At 36.0% G+C, this 24,225-nt stretch overlaps 1 protein-coding gene across 1 annotated transcript in view; it reads right to left on the bottom strand.

The window, feature by feature from the left end:
* Window positions 1-19,824, bottom strand: part of LOC131057189 (uncharacterized) — a 298,476-nt gene extending 278,652 nt beyond the window's left edge. The window contains exons 1-2 of the mRNA XM_057991379.2: window positions 19,695-19,824; window positions 19,509-19,612 (exon numbers count right to left, since the gene is read on the bottom strand). Of these exons, the coding sequence (XP_057847362.1) occupies window positions 19,509-19,612; window positions 19,695-19,737 (147 nt within the window). The 5' untranslated portion in view covers window positions 19,738-19,824. The remainder of the gene's footprint in view (window positions 1-19,508; window positions 19,613-19,694) is intronic.
* Window positions 19,825-24,225: the final 4,401 nt, after the last annotated feature.

The raw sequence follows: 24,225 nt of genomic DNA, 5'->3' as shown, positions 1-24,225 counted from the left end.
CCCTCATGGCAAGAACTGAAGGATGTAAATCGACAATTTATCAAAAGTGATTTCACATGGAAATCACTATGGTGCTAAACTGACTAATTTTCTAGTAGGCATTATTAAAATTTCAAGTTCATAACATGTGTTGTTTATCAGCAAATCTGATTGCTATCTGTTGATGCATAGTAGCTTCGGTCAGATATAAGGGTGACCATTAATATTGATTATACATATATAAGCATGTATGTATGTATGTGGACTGACATACATACACACATACTCCTTCCTTGTGTTTATAAGAATAATCACTTCGAATACTTTGCAAGCCATCATCCTTATGTCTGATCGAAACTCTACATTAATCTGTGTGTGATCAGATTCTATTCTTCTCTTGCCTAGTATCGTGTAATGATCATTAAGGCATCATTGTATATAACAAGATCAAAGTTTACATGATCGTATTCATTAGATCGAACTTATATGCTCGTATTTGATAAATCGAATTTGATAATGTGTTTTGCACAGATCGACGACTTTAATTGGTTAAGAGTTAAGTTAACTAGCATAAATAAAGTTCGCATCCCTTGGTATCATAACATGTCCCACTAAACATATATATATATATATATATATATATATATATATATATATTCGCCGATTTCAAGAGAGAAGGATATAGAAATCAATAAATGCTCTCTCTCCCTTGATCAACGAATTTCAGACTTGAAGAAAACCCCTGCACTGCCCTTGATACGTTATCATTGTTGACATTCATATTTTGGAAGGATTAAATTCTGAATACTCTGAATTGAAAGGGAAATCTGCACATTGAACGAATTGCATCAGTCTGATATAAATTTAATTTCTTAACATGGTATCAGAGCCCTGGTAAAAGGAGATCCAAATTAAATTTGAGACATCAGACTATCATCTATTAAGTATTGCAGTCACATTTCATTCTTCACAATGTCAAACATGATCAGATTTGAAGATCGACTCGAAGGAGCCAACAACTTCATATCTTGGAAGCTCAGAATTATGATGCTTCTAAAGGAGAATAAATTAGACTCCTTCGTAAAAGAAAAGACAACCGAACCTGAAAATGAACCTGAGAAAACTCAATGGATTGAACACAATGAGAAAGCCATAAAACTTATAGTGGATGCAGTCAAGGATCATATTGTACCCATATTAGCAAAACATGAAACTGCATACCTTATGTTCAAATCTCTTGGGAGTGCATTTGAAATAAATAATACAGGCAGAACCCTTGCCCTAAAGAGGCAAATTACTAATATAAGCATGAATAAGGGAGAATCTGTCAATGCATATTTCATGAGAATCACTGAACTAAGGGACCAACTATCAACAGTTGGATATGAAATTGATAGCGAGGAATTGACACTCATAACCTTAGGCAGTCTTCCAAATTCATGGGAATCATTTGTCCAAGGAATAAGCGCAAGATCCAAGCTTCCTAAATTTGATCGATTAAGATCTGATTGTCTACAAGAAGAGTCAAGACAAATAACAAAAGGGAAGCAGAAACCTATAGATGAGGATATTCATGTCCTTAACACAAATTCTCATAAGAAAGGTGAGAAGAAGAACTTCAAAAGGAAGAGAAATTCTCATGGAAAAAGTTCATCCAAGCAGAGAAAGGACCTATCACAAGTTCAATGTTTTAAGTGTTATCAATATGAACACTATGCGGTCAAGTGTCCTGACAGAACAAAACAACAAGCCTCATTTGCTAAAATCGGAAAGACAAATATAGAACATGAATCTGAGAAATTTGCTTTCTACTCAGCATTATCCAGCCAAGTCTCAAACAAACTTAACAAATGGGTAATCGACAGTGGATCATCAAGACACATTATAGGATACCGAGATCACTTAGAAACTATGGTAGAAGAATCTGATGAAGAGGTTACAATTGGGGATGATTCTGCACATTCGATAAAAGGAGTTGGAACCTACACCATCAAATTGAAATCCGGGATCTCTATTCAACTCACTGGAGTACTATATGTGCCAGGTATTAAGAGAAATTTAATATCTATATCAGCTCTTGAAGATAACGGATACAGAGTTACATTTATGGAGGGTAAAGTCCTAGCATGGCTGAAGAACTCAACGATAAGGAAGGCCCAAACTATAGGCATAAGACAAGAACACCTTTACAAACTTTGCACTGAGTCAAATCAAGCCCTCATTCATGAGACTTCTGACTCAAATGAGATCTGGCATCGAAGGTTAGGCCATATTCACTTTCGTGCCCTAACTTCTATGGATAAATTTGTAACCGGACTACCTAAACTAAATCAAACTCACAATGGGGCATGTAAAGGGTGTGCCTTGGGGAAAAATACTAAGGGTACTTTTCCTAATAGTTTGAGTAGAACTAAAGCAGTGCTAGAATTAGTCCACTCTGACCTATGTGGACCCATGTCTGTACCCTCCATAGGAGGATTTTTGTATTATGTAATTTTCATTGATGACTTCTCCAGGAAGACCTGGATATACTTTCTCAAGTGCAAAGAATCAGAAGAGATCCTTAAAAGGTTTAAGGAATTCAAAGCTCTCACAAGAAAATTCTTCCGAGAAGAAAATTAAAATACTTAGAATAGACAATGGGAAAGAATATACTTCTGAAATCTTTAAAGAGTTTTGTGTAAATGCAGGGATTAAGAGGGAGTTCACTGTACCCTATAATCCTCAACAAAATGGAGTTGCTAAGAGGAAAAACAGAATTATAGTAGAGGCAGCTAGAGCAATGCTTTATGATCAAAACCTAGAAACCTCATTCTGGGCTGAAGCTTCTAATACAGCTGTATACATTCAAAATAGATGTCCTCACTCTCACTTGGAAAATAAATCTCCTGAAGAAGCCTTTACTAGTGTAAAACCAGATATCAATCACTTAAGAATATTCGGGTGCCCAGTTTACATTCATGTGCCTAAAGAGAAGAGATTGAAACTAGAACCTTCTGGGAGAAAAGGAATATTTGTAGGCAACAATGAAACTTCAAAAGCTTACAGAATATACATACCTGGACAGAGACAAATTGAACTAAGTAAAGATGTCATTTTTGAAGAAGACATTGCCTTTAAGAAGGCCAGGAGATACTAGATTCACACAAAGGTATGGAATAAGATCTTGCTCCTGAGTTTCAGAGGGAGTATCCAGATGAAACTACAAATGAACGTCAAATTCCTCTAGAGACTCAAGAAGAGGAACCAGAAAATAATCACAAGAGACCACTTTGGGCTAGAAAGATGATACAAGAAGCAAAAATCCATGCAGCACCCAAAGGAACATTCAGAGAGAGCAAAAGACCTCGCAAATTAACATATGATGCATTAATGAGTGAAATCATTAATTCTGAACAAACAAGTGTTGCAGAAGCCCTCAAGCATCAAGTCTGGAAGGATGCTATGATAGAAGAGTACCAATCCATACTAAAGAATGATGTTTGGGACATAGTTCCTAGACCAAAAGAGAAATTTGTTGTCTTGTCCAAGTGGCTTTTCAAAATTAAACACACTGCAAATGGCAGTATAGAGAAACATAAAGCACATTTTGTCGCCAAAGGATTCTCACAGAAGGAAGGTATTGATTATGAAGAGACATTTGCACCTGTTGCCCGATATACCTCCGTTAGAGCAGTCATAGCTATTGCAGCTACTAAAGGATGGAAGATCCATCAGATGGATGTGAAAACTGCATTCTTAAATGGGACTATTGAGGAAGAAGTCTATCTAGAACAACCTGAAGGTTTTGTGATTCATAATGCAGCTTCACATGTGTGCAAGCTGAAGAAAGCTTTATATGGACTTAAACAAGCTCCCCGAGCTTGGTATGAGAGGATCAACAACTATTTGTTGGGTCTAGGATTCTCCAAGAATGATGCAGATCCAAATCTTTACTTTAAGTAATTAATGGTGATTTGTTGATACTTATTCTATATGTTGATGATCTGCTAATTACAGGAGAAGATCACCTCATTGTTCAATGTAAGAAGGACCTAGCATCAGAATTTGATATGAAAGACTTGGGCAGTCTACATTACTTCCTTGGTGTTGAAACAATGTAGCTTCGATAAGATAAATGATTGAATGAGAGATAAATGAAGTCTCTCATTCAATCATCTATCCTATCGATAAATCTACATGCTAATGGTAGACATCATAATCATCTTTATAAGCATTTCTATCATCAATCGAGATATGATCGTATTTGCTATGCAGTGATTCCATTTATATGTTGTGATTGTAATCAGTTTTGCATATCTATTTTAGTTGTCATATGACAATATGATAACTACAATAGTTATCGTATTAACATATTTTTGCTCTTATACCAATCCATAATCGGGTTGCATTTACCATCAATTACCATGAAATAGCATTAAGAATAAACCGATTAGTGATCGTTTAATGATAACTAAAATTGCATTAGAAACTGACCGATTCATTATTGGTTACAATGATAATCAAACCACATTAAATCACACACCGATTGGCATCGATTATCATTTGTTATGTATCAGTATTTATATTAACCGATAGTTATCGATTTGCATTATGAAGAGGCACCACCCTTGATCAAGACATGTCCGGTCAAGGCATACCTTGATCTTACAAGGCAATGCCTATATATATGTGCCGTGAAGAATGTTGGAGAAACATTGAAAATTTGAAATCAATAAATATTATCTACAGCCACCTGCAAACAAAGAAGTTTTAGTTCATAATCAGAAATAACTAGAGAGCATACATTAATAGCATTGAATATTGTCTAAGGAATTATAAGAAAGACAAAATCCTTAACATTCCACTTTTGAACATAAATTTGAATACTTTTACACTTGGATTGGAAGTTTGGCAGAAACCAGATGGTATTTTTCTAAATCAAGGGAAATACACCATTGATATTCTGAAAAGATTTGGAATGTGGAGCTGCAGACCAGTGTCGACATCCATGGAAACCAACCTACATATAGAATCCAGACTTGCAGACCCTACTTGTTGACGTGTTTTTTATGACAGCGTCGAACACAGAATAAAGTTGCCTAACGGTCACTTCACTCTCTCTTGATCAAAGTACGATTGCATGCTAAGATTGCAAGAAGTTCAAACAATTGACTCCAAGGTTCCTTTATGCTACGGACGTGACTCAGTCGGCTGATGTGTTTGCTGGTAATCCAAGGGGCCTTACGCTTGCATCATTCTTTCACTTCTTTGTTGTGGCTGGAACTCCATCATTGGATATGACAATTTTGCGATACTTCTGCTTCGAACGGACTAAAATGAACTGAAAGTAAAAGGGAAAGGGTTCAGAAGGATCTAAATCTATTCCTAAGGGCTATGATATCAACAGTTACTGCTTTGGTGGACAAATTCCAAACAAACCAAGCTCTGCTTCGCCAAGATCAACTACAACTCTGCAAGAACCAATGCAATCTTCTGGGGATGCTAGAGGATTTTCAAATCGAGAAAGTATATTTGAATACCCAAAACGGCGCAATCCAAACAACCATCTACAATCGAACTTAGCACAAATTTAAGGGGTTCAGGCTAACTTTACACTGCAACTTACAATCAGCAAGATGCAAAAAGTATGAACCATGGAAATTCATCAAACGCCATTACATTCTCCATTGAAATCAAAGCACAATACTACTTCTACTCTAAGTGAGGAAGGTGAAACCATGCAAGTTTTGAAAAAATAACTTAAGTGGACACCATCAGAGAACAATGTTTCACTGCTATTATCTCAAAACTTATCGCAACAATTTCATACAAAGCTCCCTCCTTTACAAATGAGGGGGGTCACCCCTTATATAGGCTTCAAGCCCTGGCTACATGCAAAACCCTAATTAGGGTTTTCCCTAAAAGATTCTCCACTCAAGATGCAACAAGGTGGGAATCTCCAATTAGTAACCCATCATGCCCATATACAATTAATTCAAAAGTACCCAAAATAGCATCCATTGCGCATTAAATGCACCACCTCCTTCAAATTCGCCCGACATGCGTTGAATATTCATCCATGCAAAAATCACCCCATTATGTCATAAATGCTCCATCATTCCACGTGCGGCGGCTGCATGCAAAAGGAATCTGCCATAAATTCAACATGCAATGACCAGGTTGCCATTTGGTCAAATATTCAGACAATGAATGCGCCACCATACTGCCATGCGTTCAATAGATCCTCGCCATGCAAATGGACTCTGCCATCGTATATCCGCTCCTGCACATCTGGAATTGTTGGAGAGGGAAAATTCGATTCAAGAAGAATTTTCTTTAAGTCTCCTCAACTTTCCTTGCTTGAAGAAGGTTTTTCATCAATTCTGCACATTTCCTATTTTTTAGGAAAATTTCCAAATTAGGGTTCCACGGTCCAGGAGAGAGAATTCTCCTACGAATCCAAATCTGTAAAACTTTTGAAATTTGGATGTGATTTGATGCCCGAGAATGGATTTTTCAAATTTTTCCCTGGAGGGGAAATTTCTTGTTCAGTTCATCCCTGATTCCTTCCTTGCCTTAGAAATTTTATGTTCAATTCATCCTTGGGTGTATTTCTTCCTTGCTTGGAATTTTGTCCCGAAGGAAGGAATTTCAAACACTTAGTCAATTTTTTACCTTTCCCGGAATTTCTTCTTCTTGGGTGCAATTCTTCCCCGATGAAGGAATTCATCTCTTTGTGCACTGTCCATGAGAAGATCATTTTAGCGCACTACTGTGTTCCTAGGCGGCATTTTACACTTGGTGGGGAATTCTTTCAATTCCATGGATTCCTTGCATCCCTCTATCTGGCGCTCCTTCTCTCACTTGGGTGCTAAAATGCCTTGGTCAAGGACTCTTGCAATTTGCCTGTTTCTCCATGCACTCTTCACTCTGGCGCCCTCCACAAGGCTGGGGCGGAAATTCCTCCTGAGGAAGGAATTCATTGTTTTGTGAATTGTCCATGTCTTCTTTTCAACATCCCTATTTTTTAGGGATCCTCCTTAAATTTAGGAGCCAGGTTCATTGGATGGAGAATTCTGCCACGATTCCGAATCTATAACAATTTCCTCATTCCGGCAAGATTCGGTGTCTAAAATTAGCAAATTCAAAAATTTGCTCGAGGGGAATTTTGCTTTTTATTCCTCGACTCCTTGGATTCCATGCCTTAGGCAAAATTTCGATTTTTTTGCTTGGGCGGAATTTTCACCATGCCAAGGATTCATGGATTTTTCTTCTGTCCTTGGTTTCTTCATTTTAGCGCCTGACTGCATACTTGGGCGAAATTTTGCTAATGCCAGGGATTCATGGATTTTTCCCTCTATCCTTGCCTTCATTTTGGCACCTGATTACAGACTTGGGCGGAATTTTGCTAACGCCAGGGATTCACGGATTTTCCTTCTGTCCATGGGAATCCCATTTTGGCGCCTGACTCCATATTTGGGCGGATTTTCACTCTGTCCATGGACTCGCGGATTTTTCCACCTGTGAATGCCTTTTCCATTTTGGCGCCCCAGTCCAGTCTTGGGCGCATTTTCACTTAGTCCATGGACTCGCAGATTTTTCCACCTGTGAATGCCTTTTCCATTTTGGCACCCTAGTCCAGTCTTGGGCGCATTTTCACTTTATCCATGGACTGCGGATTTTTCCACCTATGAATGCCTTTTCCATTTTGGCGCCCCAGTCCAGTCTTGGGCGCATTTTCACCATGTCCATGGATTCATGGATTTTTCCACTTGTGAATGCCTTTTCCATTTTGGCGCCCCAGTCCAGTCTTGGGCGCATTTTCACCATGTCCATGGATTTTTCCACCTGTGAATGCCTTTTCCATTTTGGCGCCCCGGTCCAGTCTTGGGCGCATTTTGGCCATGTCCATGGATTCATGGATTTTCCTCCTGTGAATGGCTTTTCCATTTTGGGCATGGATTTTCAGTACTTGACCCATTTCTGGCTTTCTCTGTCTGCTGTCTGACTTTCCGGAATTAGAATTGTCTGTGAATGCCTAATCCTTGTCGCCTTGGCTGACTGACCCTGCCAGTAATAACTTTCCAAAAATAGAAACTTTCCAGGTGTCAACGTTAGATCCCTAGACAGGGTGCAATAATGACTTACTATAAATAGAAACTTACTAAAAATAGTAAGTTTGATTTTTGGCAAAATGATGACATTCTGGGAATAGGAAAAATCCCTAAAAAATAGGGACTTTCTAAAAATAGAAAGTTGCTCCGTTTGGGCTCAAATTTCACTGGGAGGTCCCTTGAAGGGTCCTAATTCTGGTCGTATGTTCAGTTTTCCAAAACCCTAACAGGAACCCCTAAAATCTAGGACAAAAGGTAGAAACCCTAAAAAGGGACAAAACGGGCCCTAGACTTCATCAAACTCGCTCAAACGAAAAGCAGATTAAACCCAAATGACCCTCGAACACCTGCAAAGCAGAGAGACTGACAAAACTGCTGCGAAAAGACCCCAAAAACGCAAGCCAAATGACCGGGAGGGCCTAAAACGAAGGGGGTCCCCATTTGCAATGGGGCGATGTGTGAAAACGTCACAACACTACTCTTTACAGACAGATAATTGGATCACTGATGTACCTGGTTAACACTCAACCGGATATTTGCTATGCAATGAATGCCTTGAGCCAGTTTATGTGTGAACCTCGAGAGATACATCTTATTGCTGCTAAGCATATATTGAGGTATCTTCAAGGAACTATTGGACATGGACTCAAACATAAAAATGTTGATCTAAATCTACATGGTTACTCTGATTTCGATTGAGCTGGAAGTGTGACTGATAGGAAAAGCACATCAGGGTGTTGCTTCAGTTTGGGATCAGCTATGATTTCTTGGATATGCAAAAAACAGTCTTCAATAGCTCAAAGCTCCATAGAGGCCGAATACATTGCAGCATCTTTGGGAGCAAGAGAAGCAGTATGGCTCCAAAAACTACTTGTGGGATTATTTGGAGAGCCTCGGAAGCCTACTATCATCCACTGTGACAATCAAAGCTGCATCAAACTGTCTGTAAATCCAGTATTTCATGATAGATCAAAGCATATAGAGATTCCTTACCACTATGTGAGAGACATGGTAGAAAGGAATGTGATCCAGTTGGAGTATATTAATACAAATGATCAAACAGCAAACATTCTTACCAAGCCGCTCCCCAGAGTGAAAGTTGAACACTTCAGGAAGAAACTTGGTATGGTTGAAATGTAAGTTATTGAGATTATCTCTAAATTTCTATGTTACCCCGAGTTTCCGAGACAGGGATGGCAGGGGACAGCGGGACGCGTTTCTGGGACGGCAAATTTTTTTGCCAAATTTGGGGACGGCGAGGGATGGCAAAGGGGATAGCTATATAAAATATAGGGAAATTTTTAAATATATAGGAAAATTCTAAATGTTCATATGAAAACATGGATAAAGCATGCATATATACATTATATTCATATGAAAACATGGATATAGCATGTGTATGATACTATGAAAACATTTTAGAATGTAAATTCTGAACATACAACATTGTCAATACTCGATATGCAATTATGCATTCAGAATTCAGAATTTCAATTCGTTCACATTGTCAATATGCATATCATAATAGATATTAAAGAAATAACATACAAAATGTCAAAATGCCCAAAGGCTACACTGCTGCCATATAGTTTCATTGTCAATTCCGATATGAAAATCAAAATACTACTAATGAATTAATATTTTTTTATTTTGATTTCCTTTTTATAATTTATTATTTATTAATTTTAAATGTTTAACAATTTAATATTTTCTATTTATAATATGCATTAATTTTAAACGTTTGATATGAACTAAATTTTAATAAATTTAAAATTTAATTAATGTTGCCTTTTAATTTTTTACTAACAATTTGAATTAATAGGGGCCCATATTAGAAAATTATTAAAAAAAATTGAAAATACGACATTTTTTTTTTAATAGTCTTAGATGTGGGGGAAGTCTCGCCGTCCCCAGGACGGATTGGGGACGTCCCAGTTGTCCCCAGCCGTCCCCGGGACGTATGGACGTCTACCACAGCTAGGGCAGACGCCCCCCCCGTTTCGGGGACATCCCTTCTAAATTCTTGGCAATTTGGGGATGGGGGGAAACATCCCTTGGCCGTTCCCTTGGCCGTCCCCAAGTCCTCGAAACGTCCCCGGGACTACGACGGAGGTTTTCAGGCTGGGGACACATCCCTGGGTTACATAGCTAAATTTCTATTTGTATTAATATAAATAAAGATGTTTAATGTATAAACTCTTCTATCATATGTGTGACTCTATGACTTATGGGCCTACCCTGTGTACATTATTGAAAGGTGACGATCTTTCAAATAATGAACACTTGCATCCGACATTGTAAGGTGACGACTTTACAATGATCGGTTCGCTATCATGACGAATATCATGTGACTTGATATTCATGGACATGTCATGATAGTTAATATCTCTTGGGCTTATTGATAGATATCATGAGACTTGATATCAGTTGAATATCATTATGCTCCTTATGAGATGATCATGGTGGGTATTATGTGACGTAATATCCATGGAAATGCCATGACTTGTTATGGTAGACATCATGAGACATGATGTCAATGCACATACCATAACCTGGATGTTTATGTGAAGAATGTCATGTGACTTGATGTTCTTAAACCATCCTCCAATATCACGAGTTAGGTGATATCTTCATACTTGATTATCTTCCCTAGGTAAGAGAGAGTGTTGATGCATAGAAGCTTCAGTCAGATATAAGGGTGACCATTAATATCGATTATACATACACACATACTCCTTCCTTGTGTTTATAAGAATAATCACTTCGAATACTTTGCAAGTTGTCATCCTTATGTCTGATCGAAACTCTACATTAATCTGTGTGTGATCAGATTCTATTCTTCTCTTGCCTTGTATCGTGTAATGATCATTAAGGCATCATTGTATATGACAAGATCAAAGTTTACATGATCGTATTCATTAGATCGAACTTATATGCTCGTATTTGATAAATCGAACTTGATAATGTGTTTTGCACAGATCGACGACTTTAATTGGTTAAGAGTTAAGTTAACTAACATAAATAAAGTTCGCATCCCTTGGTATGTAAGGGACACGTTATTAGTGGACATGCCTCCACATTGTGGAGACATGTCCCCTCATAACATGTCCCACTAAACATATATATATATATTCGCCGATTTCAAGAGAGAAGGATATAGAAATCAATAAATGCTCTCTCTCCCTTGATCGACGAATTTCAGACTTGAAGAAAACCCCTGCACTGCCCTTGATACATTATCATTGTTGACATTCATATTCTGGAAGGATTAAATTCTGAATACTCTGTATTGAAAGGGAAATCTGCACATTGAACGAATTGCATCAGTCTGATATAAATTTAATTTCTTAACACTATCTTTAAAACAGATATTTAATTGTGAAAATTCGATTAATTATCAAAAATACCAATTGGAAAGAGTTCAGTTTCCGATGCATATATTATTGTATTAGAATTAAAAATTAAATGTAATGTCCCTCCCTATTCTGGAGCACTGAACAATCTTTAGAACTGAAAGTAGCCTGCTTGACCCCTTTATTATTTTTTGGTTGGTTAGTTTTATCTTTCAGAACTAGACAGAAGTTGCAGAAGGGGCTTGTGTTTTGTTTTGCAATGTTTTGAGTTGATATTAATGAACAAACAACATTTTTGCAATCGATAACAGTTCTGAAATAACACCAAATATTATGCAACCTAAGAGCTAAAATTTCCAGATTTCATTATAATCTTTGAAATCACAAATTTGGTCGAAAAGGACAACGACCCAGTTCAGACATAGGTCTTACTAATCAGATTTAGGCATACCCAGATATTGTCCTTTGAAACTTGATGAAGGAAGACTTAAAAACAAAAGTCTTGTGGGTCTGAAAATACCAAGCTAGCAGCCACAAAGGAGAATAACTAAAGTTTGTTTAATTATAATCACTCACTAATAATCCTATTTCTCTCTCCTAAAGGGGACACCCAACTCACTCTCTCTCTAGACTTATTTTTATAAAGTGCACTTTGGAGGAGTATTACTTAGGAATAAATATTGATTTAACTTGGCAACTTTGAGATATAATAAAATAATAACTGATACCTCCCATCCACTCTAGTATGCTGTCTAAACCATGAGAAAATCAACCCAATCATGGGCCCTCTATCCATCATATTAGTCTGCAAGGACTTGATGATAGACTAACCCTAATTATTGAAGCTGGCTAAATAGAGGGGATCGTTACATTAAACTTGATTGGATATTATGAAAAAATATTAAAAATTCAAACAGGACATTACAATTAGTATAATCTTGCCAACCTGTGAGTTTTCCATCATATGCAATTTAGTAATAATGCCAATAGATATTATCAAAGAGAACCAAAAATAAATTCATTCCATATAAGTGGCAAAACAAGTGAACATGGCAAATAGACAGAGAAAACCTCTTTTGGGGATAGTTCTTACATATAAATTTGAAAAGATAAATACAAGGTATGTTGGGTCAAATGCTTCACATGAGGCAAAATAATTTGAATGTTTCCAAAAATCAAAGTAAAAAGAAAGTTCATGTGAGGAAATCACAATGTACAAGATGTTATTTGCACCATTATGCAGATTATAAAAATCTTCCAACCAAAATCCAAAAGGCCATGTCTTTCACAAATTTCATGAGTATAAAGGGTGTAAACAAGTTTACCTCGAATTTTTCCAACCCTCATCCTACAATATCACAAAATGCACAATCTAAGACAAAATGTTCTTGGCAAAAGTTTTGTGCCAATGACTAATACTAGGGCTCCTATAATACCTAATAAGAACTCATCAAATGTATGTCCTCCAAAAGTTCAAACTCCAACAAGAGGTTGGAGTACTAATAATACAAAAAAACATTGTAATTGATATTTTTAATTCAAATAATGCACAAGTTCCAACTCAATTGCAATGTGCTCCTTCTACAACTTTACATTCCTTTTTTCACAATTGACTTGTTCGTAAGTCTAAAATAATGGATGGAGATCATCACTTATCAAAAGGGAACCCCATGCATCCAATTCTATAGCAACATCTTCTATGGGTAGGTCTTCTATCATGGCTAATCATTATAATTTATAATATTAGATCTTAACAATTTGTTGGTATTTGAAAAGCAATGAGACCTAAACAAGCCAAAATCAACCAATCAAATTGCAAGCACTAGTTCTAGAACAGTAGATACATCCACTATTAACACTAGTGTTTTTGAAATCAACAGATTACCCTCTCTAGCATCAAATTAGGTGAAGATTAAAAACGCAACTGCCAAATTGAATAAATATTAAAAGAGACGATTATTCAAGGTGATCAACATGTTACCATTCCAAATTATGTTCCTAAAATTGAGCGCATAGGTCTTAGTTTTCGATCAAGTATTGGGAACTACAAATTTTTTAGATCAATTTGGGATCCCATTAAATTCAAAAGGACTAGTCAAATGAAGGAGAAATTCTACAAGAATCTTAATTTGTGATTGCTAGAGAGCAAGCAATCTTGGGATGGGCAAACTGTAATGTCCCCTTTTCGAAATAGGATTAAAATAACAACGATAAATTAAAATATAATACATAATATAATTATAAAATATAAAATTAAAGTTTAATTTTATCAAAAGTGAGGGAGCATGTGAAGAATCGTGACTATTGATAAAAAAAGATATATAAGAGAGGCCAAACAAGAAGTAACCGCTATACAAAGAATAAATCTTTAATTATCTAATTATTACTCCTTTGAAGCATGCAACTACCGTTCAATTAACTTGAGGAAGAAACCCCTCATGGCAGGAATTCAAGGATAAATCCCACAATTTCTCAAGAGTGATTTCACACAAAAATCACCATTCTGCTAAATTGATTGATCTTCTAATAGACATTATTAAAATAGGATTAAAGCAATCTTGGGAAGGATAAACAATAATGTCCCCTTTTTGAAATAGGATTAAAATGACAATGATAAATTAAAATATAATACATAATATAATTATAAAATATAGAATTAAAGTTTAATTTTATCAAAAGTCAAGGAGCATGTGAAGAATCATGACTATTGATAGAAAAAAATGTTGATTGTAACTAGGTAGAATGCGGATTCCAATTGCCTTAAGGCAACATTGGAATCCACCAAGGGCTGGGCTCTTCTCTCACACGCTACTCTTAGGGCTGGGCCCTTCTCATCCCACACGCCACTCTTAGGGCTGGGCCCTATACATCTCGCATTCCTTAATACCACGCTATGTGCAAGATAACATGCTTACATGAATAGGGCCGACCCTATCTAATAAAGGGTTTCAGTTAAAGTGATACAAATAAATTAAAGGTTATTAATTCATCATATGCCGACTTGATTAGGAGTGGTTGCTCTCCTATAAATAAGTCATATACCTCTCACAATATCATTATGTAGTCCGCAAGCAAATGCGAAATATATCCTCCTTGTGCAGCGAACTCCTTTACAAGCAGTAGGTCACAGCGAATGTATTCTTCTTGTACAGCGAACTCCCTTACAAGCAGTAGGTCACAGCAAACTACATTTATGTGCAGATCTAAGTGGTGCTCACAGCGAACTTCATGAATGAACAGCAGATTCAATTAGTGATCACAGCGAACCAAATGAACAGCAGATCTAATTGGTGATTACGAATTCCATGAATCTCCATTGAAGGCTCAAGCAAAGGACTGCAACTAGTTGAAAGGTGCATACACAGCAAGACAACATGATCACTGTCAACAAACTAGCTGTGTAGTCTTCCATACCATCTTCCTTGTGACTGCAACTTCTATACTCCAGATAAGTGTGTAATTGTCAATTGAATCTAAAACCATAATCAGATCTGAGGATCTTTTCTGGCTGGGTTTTTCCTCCTAGGAGGTTTTCCCAAGGTAACTTTGTCTTGTCTCTTTTGCATTCATTTCTTATCATGCTTAAATCCGAAAATCTAATTAACCTAGTTGGAAACAAATTCTGATTTTCTGAGCATCATCTAATCTGAAAGTGCTAAAGTTAACAAAAAAGATATATAAGAGAGGCCACACAAGAAGTAACCACTATACAAAGAACGCATCTTTAATTATCTGATTATTACTCCTTTAAAGCATGCAACTATGGTTCAATTAACTTGAGGACAAAACCCCTCGCGGTAGGAATTGACAGATGAATCCCACAATTTCTCAAGAGTGATTTCACACAAAAATCACCATTATGCTAAATTGACTATCAGCAAATCTGATTACTATTTTTAAAAGAGATATTTCAATTTACAAGTTCAATCAATTATCAGAAATGCCTATTATAAAAAGTATAGATTCTGGTGTATATATTATCGTATAGAAATTATAAAAAAAAAAATTGCTGGTAGAAGTTTTGTTATTATTATTTTTATTAATAGTAGCAAAAATTACAATAAAAGTACTTCAAAAGAAAAAACATCACCACCCAAAATTCTCTATAACTAGAAGGGGAAATAGTATGCAACTTACTACACCATCCCCGAAACCCCAATATACATACGAAATGACATCGAATACAAACTAGTAACCGTCAACCCGAAAACAAACAACTATCCACACAACCATTACAAAAACATTAAAGAGGTACCCGTCTATCCTCCAGTTCTACAACTTCACTACTAGCCTACTTTGCAGACAAAAAAATTTCCATTTGAAAGTTCTAACTAGTCCTCTTTAAGGATTCCTCTGTCACCTTCCTCTTCCCGTGGCTAGAAGACGCAACCATCTCCACTACACTCTTAGACTTCTTGGCATTCTTCAACCCCATTGGACACCCTCTCTTCCTCTTTGGCTCTTCCTTCTTCCCCTCCTTGCTCTGTGTCTCTGCCTCCAAATCCTCACATCGATCTCTTGCTTCTAAAGTGCACAAATAGTTCTTAAACTCACTCAACCCAATTTGGGTTGCTGCGTGACAAATCTCCTTGTCTTGATCAACACCCCAAATGAAGAACGGTCTCAAAGGGGGAATGACTTCACCTACATGCAACTAGTCTCCTCCCGGTGCCACAAAGCCTTCACCTGGTCTAGCTATTGCCATGAATGATGCCAATCCCCAACACCACTCCTTTCGAACACCTTCGATCACAATCCAATACGCCTCTTCCTTAGTACACAATTCTAGACACCAAGCCAAGAACAGAGACGTAATGTATGCGTTTGTCATGTATCTATACACCACATTTAGAAAAGAATCACCTAAAACCAATCACCTTATGAAGGAATTCTTCATCCTTAAATTTGAAAACATGCTTTAGACACTCTTCTGAGAGCTTACCCCAAAACACCACCATGGCCTTCAGCGTTTGTAACGAGAAGTTTGCCTGCATCTTTTTTCCTTACCAAACCTTCAGCTCTGATATGTAACAATACTTGTGAATGAAAATGAGCTACACAATTATCTTGATAAGCAAGCTTCAATAAATGCTTGAAACCCGCACTACTACCAAGCCCGCTATGCACACTTCTCGTTACGCAGTATGGCGGCAATCAAACAAGTATAAATTAATGTAATCGATACTCCCATCGTACCGTCTTATGGAGCCACCATTTCATCCAATCTACTCCCTCAACAATCCTTCCAAATCTCCTCTTCAATCTCAGTCATTAAATCAACAACTTGATTTGACAAGTCATCTACCTCCATATTGCCCATTCAACGTACATGAAAGATTTTATACTCTTTAAAAGATAATAATTGTTCCCTAACAGCTTTCACCAGCTTGTCAATCTTCCAATTCTTGGCGCCACCCTTTATAGTAGCATTCGGAATAATCTATGAACCACCCTCCAAATGGATCGAGGTAGCCGATAGTTTCTTCACTAAGTTCACTGCTAAGAGTGTCGCCTTCACTTTTGCTTCATTGTTTGTGCCAAGGCCAAGCCTCTGCATACTCCATGCCAACGTTTGTCCCTGCCAATATCTAGCTACACATCCAACTCTGAATGGACATGGGTTCCCCTTAGATGCACCGTCAAAATTGAATGTGATCCAACCTTGTTCTAGTGCGCTCTATACCACCATTTCTTCATTAGTAGTTGGAGGATTAACCCACCACAACCCATTAACAAGCCTACAGAAATCAAAAATTAAACTTTACTGGATATTAGGAAATATTCCCTTTGGAATGGTAAAAATTCAAATGGAACATTACAAACGATTACCATTCTAAATAGTTAGAATGTTTCCCATCAAAGTGACATACAGCTTAGCTAAACAATAGTTTTTTGGTTTGAAGTATCGTAAAATTTGTGGCTGGGATGTATGATGTGCTGAAACCAAGAAGGGATAACTCTCAACAAAAATCTCATTAAAAATTCAAATAACTCTACCATGGGAAATATGAAACAACTCACACAATGCTTGATAAATTACATTAAAAGTCCTTCCAATCAGATGAGGGAAATAAATGACACAAGGAAGGGATGGCAGAAGATTATGATGATCAAATTATTTGGATATCATAGAAAGACTTAGAATAGGAAACCCAAGCTTGGAGGTCAGTGTCTAAAGTAAGGGTCTTACATCAAAGGAGGAAAAGCCAAATCATTTAGATTAACACTAAAGTGAACCATAGAGTAAAACATTTGTGTTCTATCAAAGGAAACAGAGATAACCTCTATGCGTAGAGGATAAACATGAAAAAACATTATCTAAGACATAACAATGGAAAAATTTCTGCAGTCCAAGGTGAAATAGAATGGTGGTGTGTTCAAGGAAAAGATTCAGGGGCTGCATCCTTGAGGAAATTGGTTAAAATTCTTACTCGACCATAGTGGTGGAGTGTGTGATCACAACCAAGTGATTTCTAACAAGAGATTTTTAAGCTAATTGGAACCAACAGGCTGTGAATTCAACTTGTTGCCCCTAAATGTGACCAAACTGAGATATTAATTAACTCTAGAAAGGAAACGTGTTATGCCCAAACCATTTTCATACTATTAGTTATGGAATAATCAACATGTGGCATGCATCAACCAAAGTTGGTTTAGGCTTAGAATGAGATAGCTACTTACAGTTAATGTCAAGAGGATGCATGTGAAATACAGGTTAACCCTACCATAGTAATATATGCAAGGCATTGGATCTTATGTTATTTTATGAGCAACTTTTGTTGACCTTTGGTATTCATCTTTCGTGCATGAGAGGTCACTCCCTCATAATGACATAACACTATTGCAATTATATCTTGCTAGCAAGCATCATTAATTAGTAATTACTTCTATTTACAGCTCTTTTTCAAGATATATCAATTTCTGCTAAGATTGGCATGCTCTATATAAAATATTATCACGAAGTATCCTGACTTATAATGCCAAATAGATATATCGGAGCTGCATCATGCCTTCACGCTATCATGAACGTATTTTCATCCATTGAAAAGGACCAAGTAGTAAGAATAAATTACATTTGGATATTTGTCACCAACTGAGAATTGTGTATATCGTATTGACAAATTGTATGATATTGAATATGAAATTCTTCATTCAAAATTGATAGATGCATCTGTAGAAAGTGAATATAACTAGTAAAGCATCTAAGAACAATTGAAAATCATGGCTCAGTAGAATTTCTTCCATCGCATATGGCTACAACCTTCACATTCCAAGCGATGACAGAACTACAGATAGTGATGTCATACTGTATACACTACACAATTGGCCAAATCTCCACCTTCTATTGCTTATGTAATGATCGATGTAGTCCATTCTCATATCAAATATAAGTGATATTAGAGTTTAAACTGGTGACCGCAAAAAACGACTCATGCACTAACCAAGCTATAATAATGCTGACTAAGCCATGAGAAATAGAGTCAAATAAAGTGACGATATGCGTTGGTACTACAATCTAGTCAACAATTTCAGGTACAAAGATCACTAGAGCCCTGCCCTATGCTAACCATTACTACCGTCATTTTCCTGTCTTGTGTTAGCCTATGAAAATGCTTTTTAGAAGTTAGATAAACTCCATAGAACAAATGAACCGCAATTGGTTCATTTAATAGAAATACTAGGTGGAATATGTTTAAAACTAGGGTTTATGTTGTTCAAACTGCCTGTGCAACCATTGGGCACTGCGTCTTTATTGGATCCTTTTCCCCAATTACTCTGAACTGCATAATATATTTCCAGAACAACTTTTCTGAATTAAAAAAAAAAGAATAATCTTGTATTTTTCAAATATAACTTTAAAAAATTTCCAGAAGTAAAATATTTAATTTGTATTTCATATTCAAGAAATGTTAGCACATTCACAGGGGTGGCAGGGTTTGAAGTTATTAAATGCAAAGTAATATGCAGAAGAGAAGCGGTTTTCCCCTTCAAATAACAGAATAAATTCAATGGATGGCTTCTTTCTAAGGCACAGCCGGTTAACATAAAATAAGAATTGAGAAATAAATAAATTGGTTACCTCGCTGGAGGAAGCTATCAGATGGGGATTAGTTCGGGATGATTCACAGCACAGCACGGATCGCTTGTGGCCTCGGAGTTTAGTTGCCTCCATCGCATCCTTCACTGCAATGATATAATGCCCACTCAAATATCCATTCAAATCTCTCGACCCTGAAATACATCAGCACCTTTGCTTATAAAATACCTTTTGAGCGCGGTCTAACGGTACTCTGATGGCACTCTAGCATTCTGGATGCACATTTCACCGTATTTCTTAATTGGTTGAAATTCAAAATCCTGTTGGCTATTTAAATTTGAAGTACAAAAATTACTAGAAATTAACAATTGTATTTTGTGTGTAATGGGTATGTTGAAGAGGGGTGGAAGGTAAATTAGGAAACATTTTGGTCTTTTTTAATATACATTGTGTAGTACATGAGGTCAATTGATACGCCATTTAGAAAATGATGATGTTCATGCAACAAAGATCAATTGATACGCCATTTAGAAAATGATGTTGTTTGTGCAACAAAGGTTGATAGCTGCAAAAAAGAGTGAGGGAGGGAGATGGATGGAAATAGAGGAGATATGTCTAGAGGGAGGGAGATGGATGGAAATATACGAGATATGTCTAGAGATAGAGTGGGGAAGAGGGAGATAAAGGGAGAGAAATGGATAAAGGTGGAGGGATAGTGAAAGATAGAGAGAGATGTAGATGGTGAGATAGTGATAGAGAGATGGAGATATAAGGAGATATAGAGATAGTGAGGGAGGGAGACAAAGAGATATACAATCATAGATAAGTGGAGATAAACAAATAGAGAGGAAGAGAGAAATCAAGTGAGATAGAGAGAGGGGGAGATAAATTAAGGGGGATGGGGAGATATAAAGATATATGGGAAGAGAAAGATAGAGAGAGATACATAGAAAGGGGAAGGGAGAGAGGTAGATGAAGTCATTTGGTAGGCTATTTAACAAATGATGTTGTTTGTGCAACAAAAGTCTCAATGGAGAAATGATATCTTCAAATCAAGTATGCATCCATTTATACTTGGATCCAAACATTAGTCTATTTTTTGCATACATTTATGCAATACATGAGGTTGATTGGTAGGCCATTTACAAAATGATTTTGTTTGTGCAAGAAAGGTCTTAATGGAGAAGTGATATTGTCAAATCAGCTATGCATGTACCTACAAGGATCTAAATGTACAATTGAAATAAAACTTATGAATTAGGAAGATTTAAGCAATCTCTATTACCAATACGCTCATGTTATGTTTGCAAGCGAAAGAGAAGGGAGGGAGGGAGAGATACTGACAAAAAGGAGAGAGAGGAGGGGAAGAGTGAGGGGGAGAGGATATATGAATATACAGAGATGAAAGAGATAAACATATAAAGAAGGGGATGGAGGAAGAGAATGTGTGTGTGTGTGTGTGTGTGTGTGTGTGTGTGTGTGTGTGTGTGTGTGTGTGTGTGTGTGAGAGAGAGAGAGAGAGAGAGAGAGAGAAATAAAAATATAAAGAGATATAGAGAGAGGGGGAGAAGGAGAAGTAGATAGAGAGACAAATAAATAAATACGAGTAGAGTAAGGGAGAGTAAGGGAGAGTAAGGGAGAGTAAGGGAGAGTAAGGGAGAGTGGGGATAGGGAGAGATGACGAGAGATAGAGAGAGTGAGGAGATAGAGAGATGGAGGGAGATAGAGGGGTGGAGAGAATGAGAGGGAGACAAGTAAAGGAGAGAGATAAAGGGGGAGAGAAAAGGGTTGAGAGATAGTTGGAGGGAAAGAGAGAAAAGGGGGAGAGAGGGAGAGAGATAGGTAGAGAGAGAAAGGGGGGAGATATATCTCAATATATGGAGACACGGAGAGAAGGAGAAAGATAGGTAGAGAGAGAGGGGGGGGAGATATATATAGAAAGAGGCTGAGAGAGAGAGAGAGAGAGAGAGAGAGAGAGAGAGAGAGAGAGAGAGAGAGAGAGAGAGAGAGAGAGAGAGAGGTATGGAGAAAGATAGATAGGGAGATAGAGATAGAATGTGGATAGAAAGCGAAATAGAGTAAAAAAAGGATGAACATATGTCTAATTTAACTACAAATACTTTATATATAACATAAATTTTATTTCATTTAAATTAAACTTTTTGTATCTTATTAATCACAATACATTTCACATTATTACACTTACTTTCTAAACTAACCTTTTAACATTTTTTACACTTAGTTTTCATCGTTGGCTCCTATTGCAAGAAACATCCCAACAATTTAAATTGGTTGTATTCCTCTTTATAGGAGTTCAATCTAGAGACTTCAATTCATTTTTCTATTTGTATCTTCAGTTGAGGGATGCATTTGTATTCCATTTGTTTTTACGCTTAAAATCTTCGTATTATTTATTTTTTCCTCCATATAATCTTTGTGAAAAGCCTGATATCTTTAAGTTTACCATCGATGAAATGAGTACTTCTAATTTTCAATATCACATTTCTTAATTGAAGGGTAAAAGTACAAACTTTTGTGACACTTTTATAAAGGAAATGACCAATACAACAAAAAATGTTCAACTTTGATGCACAAAAGTGGCATTTTTGTTTTGAATTTTAAAATGATGTAAATTGATGAAATGTAGAAATATTCATGAAGCATATGCATGTTACTTTTAAAAGAATTAAGAAAAATATTTGATATTTTTTGAACTATTTAAATGTAGATTTTTTTATTGTTGAAAATTTTAGAAAATAGGTCTCATTAGCATCACCAAAAAACATGAAAACAAGCTTATTTTGCCCTAATCTCTATTTTCTAAATAGATAACATCAATATATAGTCCATAGAAAACAATTAATTTTTTATGTATATTTTCTTTGTAATAACATTTTAAAGTCCAACATACCAAAATTTGATAGTATTCATTAGGTGTCATAGTTTATCGTTATCAAAAGCCAATAATACCCTTTTGGAGAAGATTCTCTCCTCTAATGCACCAAATATTTTGTAAAATATTTTAATATGGATTAATATTTTTCATTTCATTTCTAATCAGCCTCTTTTTAAAATTTCAACAACCTACATACAATAATTAAAAATAAATAAAAAAATCAAAGCATAAAAAAATTACATGTCTAAATTCTTGACGCTAAGCTCTATAAAAGGGTATTTTAGATTTTTGAAAAAACTCATTTTGTTTGTAGAAAAAATCAATAGAAGTGGAAAATTTAAAAATTTCTTGAAAAAGAGTGATGTGGTTGCCATCTAAGATGCCACATAAGTGGATCCAGCCGAAAGGGTTCCAATCGAAAGGGGTCCGACCACAACCCCTCTAGCCAAAAGGTTTACAGTCAGATACTAACTAGTTGACCAAAAACAAGCCAAAAACAATTCGATCAAAACTCATAAAAATGAGATTTTTTGTTTTTCTTTTCCATCAATTCAAGCTTGTCTAATAATCAAACACAAGAAAATTATTTTGGTTAGGTAATGATGATTTTCAATTCATCATTGATTAATTTTGAAGATTTGTGACATTATTCAAAGTTATATATAAAGATCATATATGATTGTAGACCAACAACTTCTATTGCCTATTTGTCTCCTCCTTGTGCATCTTTCTTCTCTACTATGCATAGTTCTTGAATATATATGGGCGAGTGCACCAAGATGGTGAACAAAAAAGTGGTCACGTACTAAAAAAACCCCAAAACGAACATAACATGATTGAGTTATTTGAAAAATCAAATAATTTGATCAGGTTACGATTAGGAAAATTCAAACCATAATCTGGTCGAGTTTAAAAAAAAAAAAAACCGACAATCATGATTTTTATTATATCAGACAAATCAAGATGCCACATTGTCAAAGAGGTAAGTTTATGATTCGTTTATGCATTTTTATTGTTTTTTATTTAAAATTTTGCTGTAGTTTTTTTCATTTTTGATTAATTTGATTTGATTTTTTAAATTTGATATCAAATGATCAACAAAACAATCCCCCTTAACAAAATAATCCCTCTCAATAAAGCATGCCCCATAATCCTCCTAACTCTCTAATAAACCCTTCCCAAACCACACAGGAGGACTTACTAGGTCATTTAACATAAAATAGAGTTACCTTTACAATATGGTGTCTAGACTAAAGGCATTGGAACACTAACATCATGCAAACCTTGCCACAATCCTAGGAACAATGGTAGAAAGTGTTGACAAAGTTTCTAAACAAGTGACTAAATGAGATGCATATAAAGTGTCATGTCGCAACTTTTATGCACAGGGTCTCTCATATGATGCAATAAAAAATAAATAAATAAGAAAAGCACAAATATGTGCTTTTTTCATTGATCCTCGAACCTAAGAGACCCTACCTCTTAATTCAAAAAGGTTTCCTATACATTGGTGCAATCACTGTAAAAGTTGTAGAATACAACCTCACAGAACCCAGTGAATCCATGTATGCAAATAACCTATCACAATAATGGAAGATTCACAAAACACAAAGATTGCTTTGAAAACCTCGAGAAATAGAATGCAATAATGATATCAAATAATGAATTACAAAAGGGATCAATCCTTATAAAAGGAGATCAAACCTAAAAAGGGAAAACCCTAAAAGTAATTAATAATTAATAATAAATTAATTATTAATATTCCTAAGTTTAGCTTCCTAAATTTAGCTTAAGTGGAATAGAGAAAAGGTGACATAATTATTAAATCAATATGATTTAATTAATTAAGTAAACTAATACCTT

The sequence above is a fragment of the Cryptomeria japonica genome, chromosome 7 (assembly GCF_030272615.1).
Source record: "Cryptomeria japonica chromosome 7, Sugi_1.0, whole genome shotgun sequence".
Taxonomy (NCBI): Eukaryota; Viridiplantae; Streptophyta; class Pinopsida; order Cupressales; family Cupressaceae; genus Cryptomeria; species Cryptomeria japonica.
The sequence above is the reverse complement of the archived record's forward strand: the minus strand, read 5'-3'. Positions and strand labels throughout refer to the sequence as shown.